The following is a 20,849-nucleotide window of genomic DNA, read 5'->3' on the forward strand; positions in this document are numbered from 1 at the left end:
ACAGCTGTTAACAGCAACCCTTAATATTTTGGGTCAATTAAACTCATTCCATTCTTATTTGCAACAATGTATACCTTAAGAAGTACCTATAATATATACTGTGCAGAAGATATGTGCAGAAGATACAATAATAAATTTGTCTACAGCAGCACCAGGTAAGAAAATATGCAGTACAACAGACTATGGAGAAATCATTTGGTCCAAATTAAAAGACTGCAACTTAAGACTTTATTTTGTCTTTATGGATATTTTGACTACATATTAAGTCTTTCAACAAAAAAGATAGCAACAAAGCACAAAGTATCTAACTTTCCCTTGTCTTAATCACTACTGAAAAGACCACAGGTATATAAAGATGGGGGGGAAAATGTACATAGGCCAGGAAACCAGGAAAGTAGTAATACAGATTCAAGGCATTTTTGCCAAGTCTCAGGGCAACTGAGCCTTGATAAAAATAAGCCATCAAAGATCAGCTGACCCTCCAATTCTGAAAATGTACAACACCCTCAACAAAAAAGAAGGACCAAAAGTTGGTTCTTCAAAAAGATCAACAAAAACTTAGCTTGAAAGACAGAAAAAATAAAATACAAAGAGAGAAAACTCATATTACTAATAACAGGAATGAAAGAGGGGAAATTACTATTGCATTTACAGAAATAAAAAGGATTAAAAGACAATACTATGAATAATTGTATGCCAACAAATGAGATAACTTGAATGACACTAATTCCTAGAAAGACACAAATTACCAAAACTGACTCAGTTAGAAACAGAAAATCTCAATAGAGATATAAAAATTAAAAATATTGAATTACTAATCAAAACACTTCCCACAAAGGAAAGCTCAGAATCAGAAGGCTTCATTGGTAAATTATACCAACATTTGAATAATTCTCATCTTCACAAACTCTTCCCAAAAAAAGGAGGACACTTCCCAACTAATTTTATGAGGCAAATATTATCCTGATACCAAAACCAGACATTTCAAAAAAAGAAAACCACTGACCAGCATCTCTTATGACTATAGAAAGAAAAATCCCCAACTAGCAAATCAGATCCACGAACATAAGATTATACACCATGAACAAGTGGGGTTTATCCCAGGAATGCAAGGTTAGTTTAACATCCAAAAGCAATTAATATACCATTATCAAGACGATACAGGGTAAAACCACATGTCCATCTCAATAGACACAAAGCAAGCATTGCATAAAATTCAACAATGCTTCATAACAATACTCAAGAAACTAGGAAGGGAAGGGAACTTCCTCAGCATGATAAAGATGGTCCTATGCACACCCAAAACTAACATGATATTTAATGACAAGACTGAATGTTTCCCCCTAAAATCAGGAATGAGATAAGTACACATGCTCCCTCCACTTCTTTTCAACATCGTACTGGAGATTCTAGCCAGGGCAATTAGGCAAGAAAATGCAATAAAAGACAGCCACACTAAGGGAAGATGTAAAACAATCTCTATCTGCAGATGACATGATCTTGTAAATGTGAAATAGTAGATGATACACTAAGTAACTTTTAGAATCTAATAAGTGAGTTCAGCAAGGTTGCAGAACCCAAGATCAATTTACAAAAAAATCTATTTTATTTCTATACAGTGGCAATGAGAAAACAGAAAATGAAACAGAAAACAAGTTACTGTTAAGATCAAAAAGAATAAAATACTTGAATCTAAATTTAACAAAAGTCATACAAAACTTTTATTCTGAAAACTATGCAACACTGTTGAAAGAAAGCAAAGGAAACCTAAATAGATGGAGGAGGAGAGATGAAGAGGATGGGGAGAAAAAGACAGAAGGCTTCCCAATTAATTAAATCCAACAAAGATGGCACAAAAAGAAAGTATAAACCACTCTCCTTATGAATAGAATTGGGAGAAATTTAAATAAAATATCTACCAGAGTGAGTGAGGCATGATGCACTCTGACCAGTACCGCTAATTTAAGAAGTGAAGTGAATGATTGGTTTATTATTAGGAAGGGTAGTAATATAATTAAGGTCCTATCAATATATATATATATATATATGTATGTATACGCATATATGAATTGAATAGCTGCCAAAGACAATTTGACAGATAACATCTTTTACTTTCATTAACTGACAGAAGGCATATAGGTTATAATTTAACACCTAATAAAGCAAAAGCATAGCAGCTTTGGAGGCCAGTCCATTAGGGGCAAAATTAGTTCCAAACTTAGGAAGAAACATTTTTTTCCCAATTACTTTGAAAATATTTCTTAGTGTTCCTAAAGAACAATACCATTAAGCTGTTGAAGCCCTGAAACATAGAATAAACTTCTAAAATACACTTAAAGAATGATCAAAAGATTGTCAGTAATCTCTGTTAGGGATGACCACGTACAACAGTGCGAGCCGACAAAGACAAAGGCAGCACTTGCTTCTGCAAGATATCTCAGATCAAGGAGAATAAAAAACAAAAGTGACATCTTTCTTAAAGTTTAGGAAAGCATTCAAGTCCAAAGCAGCCTGATGTTTCATTATTTCTTCCCCTGCAATGTCACAATTAATACAAAATTAAGTGTCCATGCTGCTCAAGAGCTGGTAAGTACAAAAAGCCTATATTTTGTATAATAACAAACTTTTGTATGTGATTCATAAATTGCGAGTATCTTCATACTTCTGAATTCACTTGCTCCTCACAAGAATCCTGTGAGTGGACAGTCATTTGTGAGCAATTGTAAAGATGGGAAGTTGAGGCTCTGAGAAGCTAAAGGAAGTTGCCTGAAGTCACTCAGCAGGTAAGGGATGGAATCCCGGACACTTCCACCAGCACAGGCAGGCTGTCTGCATGCAGGGAAGCAAACAAGTGTATGGTGTATATGAACAGCCATCCATCTACTAGTCCATCCATTAGCTAGAACTGTTTATTTCTATGCATAATTTGCTAGCAAAAAAACCCCAAAAGGATTATAAGAAAATAACCTGATTTCTGGAATTTAACTTAAAAAAACAAGAAAATCTGGAACAGATGGGTCCCTAGGATAAGAACGGATATGCCTACTATAGCCCCTAATCTATGAGAAAGCATCTCTGAAAGACAGCAAATTAAAGAGCAGGATAGGAGCTATCAGTTCTTCAAAAGTTCAGCAAGCAAAGGGACAGAGAAAGAACATCCCTAGGACCCTAATCCACAAAAGGGTTTGTCTGTTTCCCTCACCTCGTGCAGGGACCCAAGCAGAGTTAAGAGAGCAGGCCCTCCTGTCTTCCATGGCTGCTCCCAATGACAACTTTATGAGCACCTCTTGTATGCAAGGCGCCATGCTAAGAGATTTTCATGCTGTCTAACTGGTAATTTCAACAACTCCACAAGGAAGTATTACTGTTACCATTTTACAACTGAGAAAACTTGAGTCATTGAAAATTTAACTTTCAAAGATCCTTTAGCTAGCAGGTAGTAAAGGCAGGATATAAATCCAAGTTGATCCAGATGACTCCAAAAAACCATCCTCTTCTCACAAATCTATAACAGGTGTTACTCCAAACAAATGAACAGATTTTCATGCTTCTAGAAAAACCCTTAGATTCAGCCATAAAATGGAATGAAGTACTATAACATGCTACAACACAGATGAGCCTTGAAGATATTATGCTAAGTGAAAGAACACAGACACAAAAGGCCACATATTACCTGATTTGATTTATATGAAATATCTATAACAGGTAAAATCCATAGAGACAATAACCAGATGAGTAGCTACCAAGGGCTTGTGGGGTGGAAGACTGGGGAATAACTGCCCAAAGATTTCTTTCTGGGGTGATGACAATGTCATGGAATAAGAGAGATATGAAGAATGCATGACACTGGGAATGTACTAAATGTGACCTAATTATTTAAACTGGTAAAGGTTATGTTATATGATTATGTTATATATCTGGTGATCATTAGAGCAGGGCAGAAGGGAGGTGGACACAGTGGTCTCACCTGCCCTAGTTAGCCCTTTACATGACCCCATCCTCTACATTGCTCTCAACCACCCAGCTCTAGAGCGGCAAAAAAGATTCATCCCCAGCAACAAAAAGAGAGGGAAACTATGCTGAATATAATGAGGTCACAACTAGGGTCACCGGGAGAACATGCTGTGGTCAGCTGGACAGATATGCCATTCGAGCAACTGAAAGAGGGCTAGAGTGCCAGAGATCTGCAGACCTCAGGGTCAGTGCTAATTCAGGATGCTCTCCTGTGTGTTCAGTGTCTATGATCATATAGGTGATATTTTATACCCCTATAAGGAAGCCTGAGGCACTGCAACCAAACACATATTTATTTAGATTTAGATATAATATTTAGTAATTTAGATTTACATATAATATTTAGGAAAATAGACATATTAGAATTTTCAACAAGAGCTGAAAAAAAGCAAAACTTTTAATTCTCCAGGATATTAACTTAATGAAACCATTCTATTTCCCAAGCATTCTGGATAACATAGACTTCACTGTGTCTACTGGAGAGGTAGACAATATTTATATTTTGACTTAAACTTCCACATTTTGCTAAAAAGAAACACTGTAACACTGAAAAGAAAAAAATAGGATCCCATCCCAGACAGGGTATCTTCCATCTTAGAATGTTAACAAAATGGAAAACCCAGAGAGTGGGGGGAATAACTAAAAAGGTTAATTCTTATGTAGTGTCCTTTTAGTCAGTAACTTAATTATGAAATTAGAAAGTACTTTGTTTATTGTAAAATAAATACAAAAAAATGAACTGAATCTTACATTGCACTTTGTGATCAAAAATACCTATTAGAGTTGTCTGAAAATGCTTAAAAAGCAAGGAGATGAAATGATACTACTTTGTCTTTCAATCAGGAACATTGCTGAACCTAGACCCATGAAGGACAGGACCTTAGTACTGAAATTTGGGAATTTGGGAAGAAATAAAAAATAACTTGTAGCTTACTTACCCTATTCTAAAAGAATGTTCAAGCCATCCCTTTTAGAAAGGATACTTTGTTAAGATATCAGTTAATATGTTTTAAAACATCCTAGATAAAAAGAAATCTTTTTTTTAAAAAGCAGTATTAGCAATCAACAAGTTACTTTCAGGGTTTCAACTGTACTGCATGTAAACTGACACACTATAGTACCAACCAATATACTAAATATAAGAATGATGCCATTAACACTGCAAAAACGTGCTACTTAGCACTGCAGCTTCCATTTAATTGGCTACATGTATAAAGTAAGTTCGACATTAAACTTGAAATCATAGTTAATATGATACAACAAATAATGCACAAGAAAATCAGATCTCAAAGAAAAGTATGCATATACTTTCATACAATTTTGTCATATTATTAAAATACTGCACCAAGGACATAGTATTTATATCATTAACTGTGAATGCAAAAACTGTTTCCACTTATTTTGCTATCAACATCTACTAAATAAAGGTTTAATTTTTTTGTTCTAAAGTAACCTTCAAGACAATTTGGAAACACCTTTTAATTTTTTTAATTTGCATCTACACTATGACTGAGCAACCCCATTCCTGGAACTCTGTCTTACAGAATAGCATTTTAAGTGTTAATGTACAATGTTCAGTGCAGTACTGCTTGTAATACTGAGAAGATTATAAAACTTTATTTGTAATAAGATTTTCTCCAAACTAATATATAGAGTCAATGCAACTGCAATCAAAATCTATATAGATTTGTTTTGTTGTCATTGTGTTGCATTTTAAGTTTTAGTGAGACTTGAATATCTGGTTGTAAAATGTACACAGAATTTATATGGAAAGGAGTGAGAATAACCAAAGCATTAAAGAAGAACAAGCTGGGACTGAATGTCTGTGTCCTCTGAAATTCCTGTGCTGAAGCCCTAACCCCCAAGGGTTATTGATGCTATCTTATGGCAGAGCCTCTGGGAGGTAATGAGTTAGATAAGGTCAAGAGGGTGGGGCCCTCATAAAGAGGTGTTAATACCCTTATAAAAAAAGAGACAGGTGAGTGGCCCCTCCCACCTCTCCTCCTCTCCCTAGGTGTACACACCAAGGAAAGGTCATGCTAGGACACAAGGAGAATACAGCTGTCTACAAAGCAGGTAGAGGGCCTTCACCAGACACTAATCAGCTGGCACACAGATGCTGGAATGCCTAGCCTTCAGAACTGTGAGAAGTGTGTGCTGTTTAAGTCACCCCTGTAGGTAAAATTGCAGTATTTCCAGAATCTCTCACCTGGCCTTAGCTCATCTGCATATCAATAGGTAACTACAAGGGGGTGCAAGGGCATATCTGGACTGGAGAGGGTGGGTGGGATTCATTTTTGCAGCTGGGTCATGAGAGACATGGGCAAGCAGAAGTGGAGGACTGCTTGTAAGCAAAAAATTGGTTTCTCTCACTTTATTTCTCCCTTTGACTGATTTTGGTTTCAAAGGTATTTTGCCCCAGGATTCTTCCCCCTGGAATTATACCCCATCTAGAGAATTTTATTAGAGCAGTCCTGTCACATTATGGAGTAAATGAAATTTTCACCCAGAGTTTCCCACCTGGCCTTCATAGTGGTATGCAGATTAGGGCTTATTTGTATATCAATGGATGTTTACCATGCAGAGCCTTCCATCAATCTGGGGTGGGGGTGAAGAGTGGTGGCGATTCTCTCCTCCCCTCCCTTCCTGATGTATAATTGGTCAGGCGTCCACCAATTACCAGGGGCACATCTATGGAGTTCCTCCTGGGAGGGAGGTGATGCACCAACCTTGGCCATGGGGTAGGGATGCAGCAGCCTAGCTAGCAGAGCCCAGCAACAGGGAGCCCCGAGAAAGAGGGAGACAGAGATCACTACAGGAGAAGGAGACTGAGCATCAGAAATAAAAGCCCTTTTTCCAAACTCTCACCCGTGTTGTCCTTCAGTCTCATTGCAGTCATAGGGAACTTGCCCTGGGTGGGGAACCCCCTTCCTTGTGGAGCCACAGATATAATAAGCTATAAGAAATATGTATGTGGTTGTTCAGGTGATCAAATATATATTTCCCAGGTACATTTTGTCTTCAGCCATAGTTCCTGAAAACACTTCAGAGCCTTAAAGGTAGAATGGGTGTCTTGTCATGTTAATGAGACTTTTGGACCCCACCCAAGGGTGGGGGCTGGAGGTTGAATAAGCCAGTGGCCAATGATTTAGTCAATCATGACCATCCAATGAAGCCTTCACAAAAACCCCTGAGAAGAACATATCGCTCTCCTGGATCCTGCTTTTCTGTCAGAGCTTCCACTCTTGGGGAACCAGCAATCTTCCACATGCAGCCAAGCCAGGCCCCAAGCTCCACAAGTATAGAAGCTTATTTATTTGGGATCTTGCCATATGTATCTCTTCATCTGGCTGTTAACTGGTATCCTTTATTAAACTGGTAAACTGTGTTTTCTTGAACTCTGTGAGCCGCTCTAGCAAATTAACTGAACCTAAGAGGGAGGTTCTGTTACTTCCAATCTGTAGCCTGTAGGGGCTTGCGACTGGAGTGCAGGGTATGGGACACTTTTATAGCACAGAGCCCTTAAACTGCAGAATCTGGTGTCCTCTCCAGGCAGATAGCATCAGAATTGGATTGAGTTCTTGGGCACCCTGGCGGTGGTTGACAATTGCTGGTGTTGTACATGGGAAGACACCCTCACTCTCATTCTCTCTCTCTCTCACACACACACACACACACACACAAATTGGGTCCAGGAACCCAAAAGGAGTTGTACTGATGTGAATAAAAATACAAGTTCAAACTGCCTAAGACAGGAAAGACCTGCTCTACTGAGGGCAAGATTTAATATGAAACTATGGTTATTAAGATACTGTGGTACTGGATGAAAGACAAAGCAAACAATGGAACAGAATAGAGAGCCCAGAAAAAAATCCATCCAAATATGGACATTTAATTTCTGAAAAAAGGTAGCTCAGTGGAACACTGTGGAAAGAATGGGACAACTGGATAGCCTTGAGGGAAAGAGGTGAAACTCTACTGATGTAACACTACGTTATCAACTACACTTCAGAAAAAAGAAAGAAGAAAAATATCATTTCCAAATGGAGTGTAGATGCAAATGTAAAATGTAAAACAAGGTAAGACAGGAAAATACTGTCAGGGTAAGAAAAGAATTATTTAATGATAAACAAAAAACATTAGCCATAGAAGAAAATACTGATCATCTGGAGTACATTTAAACTAAGAACTCCTTTCTCAAAGGACACGATTTAAAAAGTAAACAAAAGACAAGCCACAGCGTGGAAAAAGATATCTGCAAGGCATTTAGCCAATAAAAAACTCCTATCCACACTATATTAAAAAAACCTACCATCAATAAGGACAAACCAATAGAAAAATTAGCAAGATACTTAAAACTAAACACTTCAGAAAAGAATATATCAAACAGCCAATTCACAGATGAGAATGCTCAATTTTATCAGTGAAATGCAAAATAAAACTACAATAAGAGAAAACAACATACCTGCCAAAGTGGCTGAAATAAAAAAGACTAGTGAGGACACCCAGTGCCAACAGCTTTCATAAACTCCTGGTGGAAAGAAAAGTTCTACAACTACTCTGTGAGAAGCAGTGGGCATTGTCTTTAATGTTTATTATTACATATAATCTTTATATCAAAACATTACACATTAAGTATGCCCTTGGGCCCAGGAGTTCCACTCTGAAGCACAGAGCAAAATAAACACAAGGACATGTGTGCCAAAGGAAGTGTCTGATAATGTTCACCACAGCATAACTTACCGCACCAAGAGCTAGAGACAATCCAGTGTTTGACTACGATGCTCACAGTGGAGAGCACACTTAAGTGGCACTATAAAGAGCAAGGAAGTGAACACCAAAGAGTCAGCACGATGGCAATCTGTGCTGGAGGGAGGCACCATTACAGTGCTGACAGCGTTCCTTCCCGTATCCTGGGTGGTGGCAATGGGGAGGTTCACTTTGTAATAATTCACTGATCTGGGCACTTATGTCTTACCCTCTTTTATGTATCTGTGTCATACTTCACAGAAAGAAAAAAAAGGTTGCAAAAAATCTAATCTGAGCTATGATATCAGCTACAAGTCACATGGAATCAGTTAAGTTACTTCAGTTTCCAATCACTAGGTTTAAAACTGTAGGACTTTTCCCCACATGATGCTATGTTGAATAAATTATTATCAAATTATTCTGAAAGACTCAAATATTAAATGCAGAATATATTATCCTCTCAAATTAAAATTCTCAAAGAAAACATACTTTACAAAAGCATACATACTATTTGCAAAAAAAATTTATGTAACTAACAAAACAAATACCTAGGAATTAAATAATTGACCTGTCAAAATAACTTCCCACTCTCTTATCAACAGCAGCCTTACACTGTAGATTATAAGCTTTTTGTGAGTTTACTAAAGAAGAAATTCCAAACTTACCTCTCTGTTAGGTGTACTTTCATCAAATTGCTCCGTAAATGAAGATGACCTGCTCCTGATTGCTGTTGGCGTTGAAGAACTGGAGGAAGCCTAGATTAAAAAATTATTGCACAAATTAGAAAGACAACATTGGCCAGGCACTACTTCCCGGGTAGTCCTCTCTCAGAGCAAGCCCAGAGAACCTGAAGAGACGAGCCAACATGTGAAAAACAGAAACAGGAAACTACAACATAACCAACCAGAAGGCCAAGACTGCCTACTGGATTCTGCCACCAACCAGTACTATGATTTCAGCTGAATTAACTTTTTGAGGGCTATGTGTCCTCATGTATAAAATAAGGTTGTGATGGTAATATAAGGCAGTAATATTAGAGGAAACTAAAACCAGGTGAGGAGTATATGAAAATCGTGTATACTATTATAGCTCCAGAGAGAAAGAGGTGTTCCTGGCCCTGAGGTAAATAAACCAGTGGGAATAAAATCAGTCAAGGGAAAGAGTAGGCTGGGATAAAATACACCTTTTTTTATTAAGGTATCATTGATATACACTCCTATGAAGGTTTCACATGAAAAAGTGTGGTTACTACATTCACCCATATTATCAAGTACCCCCTGTATACCCCATTGCAGTCACTGTCCATCAGCATAGTAAGATGCCACAGTCACTACTTGTCTTCTCTGTGCTACACTGTCTTCCCCATGATCCCCCCATACCATGTGTACTAATCATAATACCCCTCAATCCCCTTCTCCCTCCCTCCCCACCGGCCCTCCCACACCCCTCCCCTTTGGTAACCGCTAGACCCTCTTGGAGTGTGAGTCTGTTGCTGTCTCGTTCTTTCAGTTTGACTTCGTTGTTACACTCCACAAATGAGGGAAATCATTTGGCACATGTCTTTCTCTGCCTGGTTTATTTCACTGTGCATAATACTCCATCCGTGTTGTTGCAAATGGTAGGATTTGTTTCTTTCTTATGGCTGAATAATATTCCATTGTGTATATGTACCCATCTTCTTTATCCATTCATCTACTGATTGACACTTAGATTGCTTCTGTATCTTGGCTACTGTAAACAGTGCTGCAAAAAACATAGGGGTGCATATGTCTTTTTGTATCTGAGAACTTGTTTTCTTTGGGTAAATTCCTAGGAGTGGAATTCCTGGGTCAAATGGTATTTCTATCTTTAGTTTTTTGAGGAACCTCCATACTGCTTTCCACAATGGAGTCTTTTTGATGCTGGCCATCCTAACTGGTGTGAGGTGGTATCTCACTGTGGTTTTAATTTGCATTTCCCTGATAATTAGTGATGTCGAGTATTTTTTCATGTGCCTGTTGCCCATCTGAATTTCTTCTTTGGACAAGTGTCTGTTCATATCCTCCTCCCATTTTCTAGTTGGGTTATTTGCTTTTTGGGTGTTGAGGCATGTAAGTTCTTTGTATGTTTTGGATGTTAACCCCTTGTTGTATCTGTCATTTATAAATATGTTCTCCCATACTGTAGGATGCCTTTTTGGGGGAGAAAGTCTCTTTATTGCTCACAATGAGGCCCAGCTCTGTCCTCCAGCTGCCACTTTCCTTCCCTCTCTTTCTCCCTGGTACCGCTAGCCTCGTCCTCTCCTTGTCTCTGCAGCCAAGGCAGCTCTCACGTTCTCACGCACCCCTTCTGGGAGGAACTGCTCAGGAGGGTCCCTGGGGACTGACAGGCACCAGACCCAATTAAATACCAGGAATGGAGGGGAGGAGAGAATGGTCGTCCTCTCTCCATCCCTTGCCCTAGAGGGGCGGGAAGCTGCTGTGGGAAGCACCTATTGGTATGTAAATGAACTAAGGCCAGGCGGGAGATTCTGGAAATTCTGTGCTTTACCCCACAATTATCTTGCCAACTTTCCTGTATATCGTAATTATTATAAAATAAAAATTCATTTAAAAATGAGGTCAATTCAATATTTCAAGTGCCTTTCAGCTCTAAAATTTAATACTATGAAATGTACAGATAAACATCGCTCTAGTCAAGGGCCCTGCTTTAAGCCCACCTTGCACACCACGCTGAGATACTGAGATGCCAATCCATTTACTTCTATAAAGGTGTGGGTAAAACTGCAGTATTTCCAGAATCTCTAGCCTGGCCTTCGTACATCTCCATATCAATAGGTGTTTTCAAGGCCTGGAGAGAAGTCCATCTCCATATCAATAGGTAATTAACAGGGCAAGCAAGGGCATATCTGGACCAGAGAGGTTGGGTGGGGTCCCTTTCCCTGCAGCCATGTCTTGAGAGACAATTGCTTGTAAGAAATAAATGGGTTTCTCTCACTTTATTTCTCCCTTTGACTGACTTCAGTTTCAAAGCTATTATATCCCAGGATTTCCACCCGCCCCAAGCTACAAAAGGGCAACCTAATTCCTATAACCCTCATATAAAAACTCTCAGGATAAACACCCCAAAATTTAAACTAGGTGTTTGAGGTCTACTCTAAGGTGAACTAAAAACAGGTCTAAAAGTTAAACAGCCAAAATGTCAAGATTCCCCCCAATAACAAATGGATCTGAACTCATCTACACATAAAAATATGCCTTATCTTACCCGTTTGTAGTCTGTACAGCTCTACATAAATAAAAGGCAATTAATAAGTATTTGTTAAATAGGTAAGTGAACTAATGAACAAGTGGAACCCTATCTGTCAACTGGGCACATACTGCTGTGGCTAGGCTGGCACAGGCCATGAGGAAGACTATTATACACAGACACATGTACACACACATACACACATATACACATTTAGTTTACAGTAAGCATAACATCTCAAATCCAGATGGATGTTTAATAAATGGTGTTGGGACAAATACCCATTCATGTGGGAAAAAAGACCCCAATCAGATCCTTACTCCGTCCTTAAGCGATAGTAAAGACTTAAATGATTTTTTAATTAAAATAGGAATGCCTATTTCTATAATCTCTGAATGAGAAAGGTATTTTTATGTCAAAAGCAGAATTCAAAATGAACGGTTTAACTGGGAGGAGGGGAAAAACAACAAAATATGACAAAAGTTTAATAACCTTTTTTTTCCTAAACAGCTCTTAAAAATCCAAAGATCAGAACTCAGAAAGCTCATTAACCCAGTCTTCTTTCCATCCAGGGCAGGTGACCCAAGCTCCACCAATGAACCCACCCATGAGACTGAGTCATAAGTAAGCTATGTGAGAAAACAGACGTGCCAAATCAGTTTGTGTGGCGAGCAGCACAGCAGAGCCCCATGCACACATGCCCGTGAGACATGCACTGGGAGGTGCAGCACTGGCACTAAGCCAAGGCAGCTGCAACACCCTCAGCAGTGCAGGCCCAGCCTCCAGGACCCTCTGGAAATTCTGCAAACTTCCAAAAAGACTTCAATAAATTACTTTTCTGTTTACCCGGCCAGACAGAACTCCAACACCCTAATACCTTCTAAGACAAACCAGAAAAATCAATAATTGAAAGAGGAAATTAGGCATAAGCAGCAGTTACCTCAAGGTAAGATATCCTTTCCCAATCAAAATAAAACAGGAACAGTAAGGCCTTAAAAATTTAAACAAGAAAATGGTTGAATGTGAAATAAAGCTGAAGCCTGATCAGTGTTTTCAATGTCTATAAAATGAATGACTAGATGTCAACACTGTGCTTAGAAAACGGCAAAGGACATACTGAGACGATGCTGCAAATGTTCACAGCAGAAAGTTGTCACTGAAGTTAAGGGAAATTCAGTAAACCCTTCCCACATCCAGAGCTGGAATTTTCAAAACATGTCAGCTTCAAAGGTAGATGCTTCCAAAGTACCACAATGAGGAAGAAGAGCTCTCTCTCTATATATATGCTTTTAAATGGTTACATGTCCGATTTCCTTTAATAAAAGGGCCACCGAGGGCACAAAAAGTTAGGAAAGTAATTAGAAAAGTAATATTAAGCTAGAGAAAATGGCTTGTGACCAATCCTGTCTGCTGTGATTCTATCATCTCTACGAAATCTCTAGGTTATTAATTTAGTTTTTCAAATGCCCTAGACAGTGACTATCCAATCACTTGAAAGTATACCTGTAAGATAAATTCTAGCCAGAATAAGCAGGCAAAGAGGCAAAAGAATAAGAGGCAACAAAGGGCCAGGTAATTTATTTAAATACCCCCGGGTGAGGTTCTATGGCCTTCTTGCCAGAGGCCAGAGAAGTCATGCCCGGTTAGGGAGGTGGGGCGCTTATAAGGGATTAGGAGGGGGAGGAGTGGGCAAGCTATCTTAGGGGGGTGTTGAGAGGTACGATTGGCTAAAGGTGACATAATAGTCAACTAGAAACTTTTTTCCTTCCAAGAGGGAGGAGGCTGACATCCGGGTCTTAGTTGGCACATCAGGATGGAATTCAGGGAGAGCTGTCCCCTTTCCATATACGGCACGGACTTTGGGGTCTGGTCTGTTCTCCCCCTACGGCATCTCTCTGTTCTGTTTGCATGTCCTTGTTTTTCCTTTCTCCAGCCTAACATTCCAGCCTTTTGGTCATAATGGGCGACGACTCAAACTGGCTACTTCTGGCTGACAAGGGGCGTCGTGGAGGTTTGAAGCTGGTATTAGGCCGAAGGAGGGTTTCAGTGGGAAGAGGTGCGTAACGGTGAAGTAACATCTGGTTGGTGGCGACCCGGGTCATCTGGGTTAGCCACTGTTGGAGGAACCTGAGGACACAAGGGGCAACTAAGAGTAAACCACAAACTGTTATTAAGGGGCCCAGCAGGGGCACTAGCCAGGCCATTACAGGGAACTGGAATTCTGGATCAAGTTTACATCTCAATGACTAGTATTAGGATTTAGTATAGATAAGACTGCATTATTGAAACAATACTTTTCTCTAAAATCTCCCTTATTTTTATTAGAAGTAGCTAGATTAAGAAAATAATTAACAGTTGGCTTTATTATTTGCATAAGTGCAGCAAGAAGAGCAATTGATTACATGGGCTCTTTTAAATATGCTTTGCTGGAACTTTTTGTAAGGAATTTCAGATTGAACTTTTAAGGGCCTCTTGAGGCCGGAAAGCCAAGCCAGACTTGCGATCATGTTGTGCCTGCAGTACCTATACATTTGGGTGAATTCCTCTCTTCTTGAGGTTCCTGCACCTGCCAGGAAGTGACCTACTTTACTCACCTGGTAAGGCTGCTGGGAACTCTGTAAGCAAGGTACCAGGCCAGTTTTTCTAAGGGGCTTTGTTGGCTTTATAAAGACAATCTTAGTTCCTTAAAGCTGTCTGTTCATATCTGAGTTTACACACGTGTCTCTCAGGTATGACGTTCTAGTCAAAGCCTTGGTAGTATAACTAGTGTTTTTAATTGGTCTTCTTACAAGGAATGCAGGTTCTTATTGAACTTACACAAATAAACATACTGCCATGAAACATAAAAATACTGAAAGCTTTAAATTATTGAGGGGTCAGGTACAGAGAAAGATAAATGTTTCAATGCTGCTTATAAAGATATTGTCATTCATAAAACTGTTGTCAGCTTAAGAGAAAAAGCTTAAAACACTTTATCAACAACATTTGAAACAAAAAGTCACAAAATCATCTTCTTTAGCTTACTTAATCTTATGTAACCAATACCTGTTCTGCTGAAATCTAGTTCTTTACTAGTGTAGGAGTAATAAAACAGTGACTATAAATGGCAAAAGACTTACAAATGACCGTGGTTAAAGATCTGATGAGAGCTTACTGTAAGACAGTTGACATAAGGAAATTCTGATATTTCTGTAATACAAAACATTCAGTAACAAAGTTTAGCATTTAGTCTTCTTAATATTAAGATCTTATTTTCTTAAAGACTCTGACAACTCACTGAGACTTTAAGCATAAGAAACTGCTTTGATAAAACAATTAGAAGAACTTTCTGCAATTTTTCAATATAAAGAGCTAACAGTTAAGAAAACTTTGTCTTTTTAACTGAAAACAAAATTCTAATTTTGCTGTATACTTGATACTGAAACTGATTTTCTTTAATTTTATATAGCATGACCATATTAAATTCTTCTACAAACTTTTTACAACTTTCTTTTATCAAAAGACATATCTTAGCATGCAGAAATGTTTTCCTTACTACTTTAAGTAGTTTTGATCAGAACTTAAAACTATTACTTTAACCTTCAGTGAACACTGAAAAATAGGCTACTGTAAACTGTTACACTGGCATTCTTCAGATTGATACATTTATGAATGTATATTATCATTTTTGGAAATGTGTTTTATAGCACAATTTCTTATTAGGCACAAAATATGTCTATATAACTTAGCAAATGTTAAGAATTTTGGTTACTACAAAAATTCTCAGGCTATTTGCATATATATATACTGTTATACATTAATACAGTATTATTATTGAGATATTTCTTTGCTAGGCTTGTTTACTTATTTTTAGCAATTATACTAGATTACTTACAAAACTTTTACTGAATGTTAGACAAAGCTAAGCTTTTAAGCATTTTATTCTTAAAAGATTTAGCAGATAACATTGACTTAAATGACTTTAGGTAAACTTAGGCAGCTGATAACAACAAGGACATGCCTGCCTCAGCTAAACTCAAATTAGCTTTCATGCTTAACATTTTTTACTAGATTCTCTGGAAGTTCTAGAATGCTCAATCTTCACAAGTGCTTGTTTTTAAATAAAATATTTTTCATTTATACACTTAGACACACAAACATACAAACTGAGATACAACGACTACAGTCAACAACACTTTTTTCATAAAAACATATACACAGATAGACAAACCAATACAAAGACTTAAGTTACTGATATCTAATTGCCATCTCTCTTCTCAGCTTCTTGTCTGTGGCTTCTGGAACTAGAGGGCGGGAGGGGCGTGTTCTGGTGGGGGAAGAGGGCGGTGAAGGTGGAAGGAGAGGGGGAGGGGGTGGTGCAGCCACTGGAAGAGGAGAGCAGGACAATGGCACGGTTGAGAATGCAGGACTTTAAGATGGAGGTGACACGTGGGAAGACAAAGGACTTAGAGATGGTGGTGGAGAGAGGGGGAGGGGATTGCAAGCTGAGGGAGGTGGGCGACTGAGGTTTTCTGGCGGATCTGTTCATTTATACACTTAACATAAAGGTTTTGACGGGAGTGCAAAGTCCAAAAAGCCTGCACATATGGGATTTCATTCTGCTTTCTGCTCCGTTGACAATAATTAGTTAAGTCGGTGAGGAGGCTAAAATCAGAAGTTCCCTCAGGGGGCCAGCGAGATTGGTTGTCCAAGGGATACTGAGGCCTGGCCTCAGAGCAAAGGAAGACTAACTTCCGTTTTCGGACTTCCCAGGACAAACAGAGTAGCCAGATTAGAAATGAGACACCGCAGCGGGGTCTGAGCCTCTGCTTTCATGGGCTGGTTCCTCATGTCTGCGCTCACTTCCCAAAAAACATCCCGCTGAGAGGAGCACCCAGCGTCCCAAGTGCACCAAGTCAGGGGAGACGGCCTGGGAGCCTGGGTGAGGGACGTCTCCCCCACCGCAGGGCCAGGGGCGAGAATCCCGGATACTCGCAACAGAGGGCTGAATGCCCGGACCTGGACGTAGCTACGATTTCGGACGAACCAGGTGAAACGGAGTTAGGAAGGGAAGCAGACCGGGGGAAACTGAGGGACTCACTGGAAAATAGTCCACGCAGCAGAGAGCAGGCTGAGGTCCTGGGTCGGGGAAGGAGGGGTTGGGGCCTCGCGCTCACACTCCTCCCATGTTTCGGCACCATATATAAGATAAATTCTAGCCGGAATAAGCAGGCAAAGAGAGGCAACAAAGGGCCAGGTAATTTATTTAAATACCCCCGGGTGAGGTTCTATGGCCTTCTTGCCAGAGGCCAGAGAAGTCATGCCCGGTTAGGGAGGTGGGGCGCTTATAAGGGATTAGGAGGGGGAGGAGTGGGCAAACTATCTTAGGGGGGTGTTGAGAGGTACGATTGGCTAAAGGTGACATAATAGTCAACTAGAAACTTTTTTCCTTCCAAGAGGGAGGAGGCTGACATCTGGGTCTTAGTTGGCACATCAGGATGGAATTCAGGGAGAGCTGTCCCCTTTCCATATACGGCATGGACTTTGGGGTCTGGTCTTTTCTCCCCCTATGGCATCTCTCTGTTCTGTTTGCATGTCCTTGTTTTTCCTTTCTCCAGCCTAACAATACCCACGCTGTGAATGTTTTTAATTGTTGGTTTATATGAGCCCAATTAGTAACTGAGAGCCTTATCATCTCTGGTTAAACTGACAAAATCAAATGCTGGGGTTTACAAAGTTGAAGAAAAAGTCCTAAAACGCCCTGCCCTCAGAAAAGTAGCACCTCCTGCAAGGCTTGGCTATGGCTTGTACATAACCTGGCGTTGTAAGAGCAAGGCTCACACAAGGGAATGGTTATGACTGTAAAGGATGACACATGCATAACTAACTAACTATACTTTAGCATTTCCCGAATTATGATTCCTTCAAACTAAACTTGGTCTGATTCTCATACCCTTAAGAATCTAAGCTATTTGCCAAGAAATCTGGTGGCTATATTCAGTCTCATGATTACTATTTTTATTGCCTGCCAACAGACTATTAATTGACGGTAGGCCTCAATTTCAGGAGGCGGAGCCAAGATGGTGGCGTGAGTAGAGCAGTGGAAATCTCCTCCCAAAACCATATATATTTTTGAAAATACAACAAATACAACTATCCCTAAAAGACAGACCAGAAGATACAGGACAAAAGCCAGGTTACATCTACACCTGCGAGAACCCAGCGACTCACGAAGGGGGTGAGATACAAGCCACGGCCCGGCGGGACCCAAGCGCCCCTCATCCCAGCTCCCAGTGGGAGGAGGGGAGTCAGAGTGAGGAGGGAGAGGGAGCCCAGGACTGCTAAATAACAGCCCTGGCCATCCACACTGCAGCGCAGACACACAGTGCGTGGGGTGCTGGATACTAGGGAAACGGGACAGTAAAACTTGCAAGTGGGTCCCTGCAGCCAGTGCCCCTGGGACAAAGAAATGCGAGTGCTTTTTGAAAGACTTAAAGGGACAGGGACACCATAGCTGGACAGAAACATCCCGGGACACTTAGCCCAGCAGCTGGTAATCCCGGGGAACTCCAGGTGCCCTAAACCCCTGGGCGGCAACGCAGCTCGGAGGCCCTTCACGGAGATAAACAGCCTCCCGCCCGTTTCCCCTCCGGACACCGCTCCGCCATAGTGGAGCAGCAGCCTGAGGTCGGCCTCGCCCATAGCAACTGGGTGAAGCTTCTTCCACAGCGGCCGGGCAAGAACCAGACACCCCGTCTGCATGCAGCTGCCCAGCACAAGCCGCTAGGGGTCACCGTTCTCCCAGGAGACGAAGGCCACAAACCAGCAAGAAAGGACGTTCTCCCAGCCAACACACGCACCAGCTCCCCACAACTACCTCTATTGCCATGAAAAGGCAGAAGAATTTGATACAGACCAGACTAACCCAGACATCCTCCCCTGAGAAGGAATCTGGGCAGATAGACATAACCAATCTTCCTGAAAAAGAATTCAAAATAAAGGTCATAACCATGCTGATGGAGATGCAGAGAAATATGCAAGAGCTAAGGGATGATGTCCGGAAGGACATTACAGAAATGAAACAATCTCTGGAAGGATTTATAAGCAGAATGAATAAGAGGCAAGAGGCCATTGATGGAACAGAAACCAGAGAACAGGAACGCACAGAAGCTGATGCAGAGAGAGATAAAAGGATCTCCAGGAATGAAACAATATTAAGAGAACTGTGTGACCAATCCAAAGGAACAATATCCGCATTATAGGGGTACCAGAAGAAGAAGAGAAAGAAAAAGGGATAGAAAGTGTCTTTGAAGAAATAATGGCTGAAAACTTCCCCAAACCAGGGGAGGAAATAATCATTCAGTCCACGGAAGTACACAGAACTCCCAAAAGAAGGGACCCAAGGAGGACAACACCAAGACACACAATAATTAAAATGGCAAAGATCAAGGACAAGGACAGAGTTTTAAAGGCAGTTAGAGAGAGGAAAAAGGTCACCTACAAAGGAAAACCCATCAGGCTATCATCAGACTTCTCAACAGAAACCTTACAGGCCAGAAGAGAATGGCATGATATATTTAATGCAGTGAAACAGAAGGGCCTTGAACCAAGGATACTGTATCCAGCACGATTATCATTTAAATATGAAGGAGGGATTAAACAATTCCCAGACAAGCAAAAGTTGAGGGAATTTGCCTCCCACAAACCACCTCTACAGAGAATTTTAGAGGGACTGCTCTAGATGGGAGCACTCCTAAGGCTAAACAGATGTAACCAGAGAAAATAAAATCACAGGAAAGAAAGCAGACCAACCAAATACTAACTAAAGGCAAAAAATAAAATCAACTATTCACAAAAGCAGTTAACGGCAATACAAAAGAGCACAGAATAAAACAAAAAACATATAAAGAATAGAGGAGGAGGAATAAGAAGGGAGAGAAATAATCACCAGACAGTGTCTATAATAGCTCAATGAGCAAGTTAAATTAGGCAGTAAGATACTAAAGAAGCTAACCTTGAACCTTTGATAATCACAAATCTAAAGCCTGCAATGGCAAAAAGTATGTATCTTTCAATAATCACCCTAAATGTAAATGGACAAATGCACCAATCAAAAGACACAGAGTAATAGAATGGATAAAAAAGCAAGACCCATCTATATGCTGCTTACAAGAGACCCACCTCAAACCCAAAGACATGCACAGACTAAAAGTCAAGGGATGGAAAAAGATATTCCATGCAAACAACAGGGAGAAAAAAGCAGGTGTTGCAGTACTAGTATCAGACAAAATAGACTTCAAAACAAAGAAAGTAACAAGAGATAAAGAAGGACATTACATAATGATAAAGGGCTCAGTCCAACAAGAGGATATAACCATTATAAATACATATGCACCCAACACAGGAGCACCAGCATATGTGAAACAAATACTAACAGAATTAAAGGAGGAAATAGAATGCAATGCATTCATTTTAGGAGACTTCAACACACCACTCACTCCAAAGGACAGATTCACCAGACAGAAAATAAGTAAGGACACAGAGGCACTGAACAACACACTAGAACAGATGGACCTAATAGACATCTATAGAACTCTACATCCAAAAGCAACAGCATACACATTCTTCTCAAGTGCACATGGAACATTTTCCAGAATAGACCACATACTAGGCCACAAAAGGAGCCTCAGTAAACTCAAAAAGATTGAAATTCTACCAACCAACTTTTCAGACCACAAAGGCTCCAAAGAAGAAATTCAGATGGCCAACAGACACATGAAAAGATGCTCCACATCGCTTGTCATCAGATAAATGCAAATGAAAACCACAATGAGATATCACCTCACACCAGTAAGGATCGCTACCATCCAAAAGACAAC

At 40.0% G+C, this 20,849-nt stretch overlaps 1 protein-coding gene across 7 annotated transcripts in view; it reads right to left on the minus strand.

The window, feature by feature from the left end:
• The window catches only part of GOLGA4 (golgin A4), a 127,634-nt gene that overhangs the window by 96,277 nt on the left and 10,508 nt on the right, over window positions 1-20,849 (minus strand). For 6 of the 7 annotated variants that reach the window (XM_036921605.2, XM_036921608.2, XM_036921607.2 and 3 more), the window contains exon 2: window positions 9,429-9,518. The exons of the other annotated variant lie outside the window; for it this stretch is intronic. In XM_036921605.2, coding sequence (XP_036777500.2) covers window positions 9,429-9,518 — 90 coding nt within the window. The remainder of the gene's footprint in view (window positions 1-9,428; window positions 9,519-20,849) is intronic. 7 annotated transcript variants of the gene reach the window in all.

This window comes from Manis pentadactyla, chromosome 14 (assembly GCF_030020395.1).
Source record: "Manis pentadactyla isolate mManPen7 chromosome 14, mManPen7.hap1, whole genome shotgun sequence".
In the NCBI taxonomy this organism is placed as follows: Eukaryota; Metazoa; Chordata; class Mammalia; order Pholidota; family Manidae; genus Manis; species Manis pentadactyla.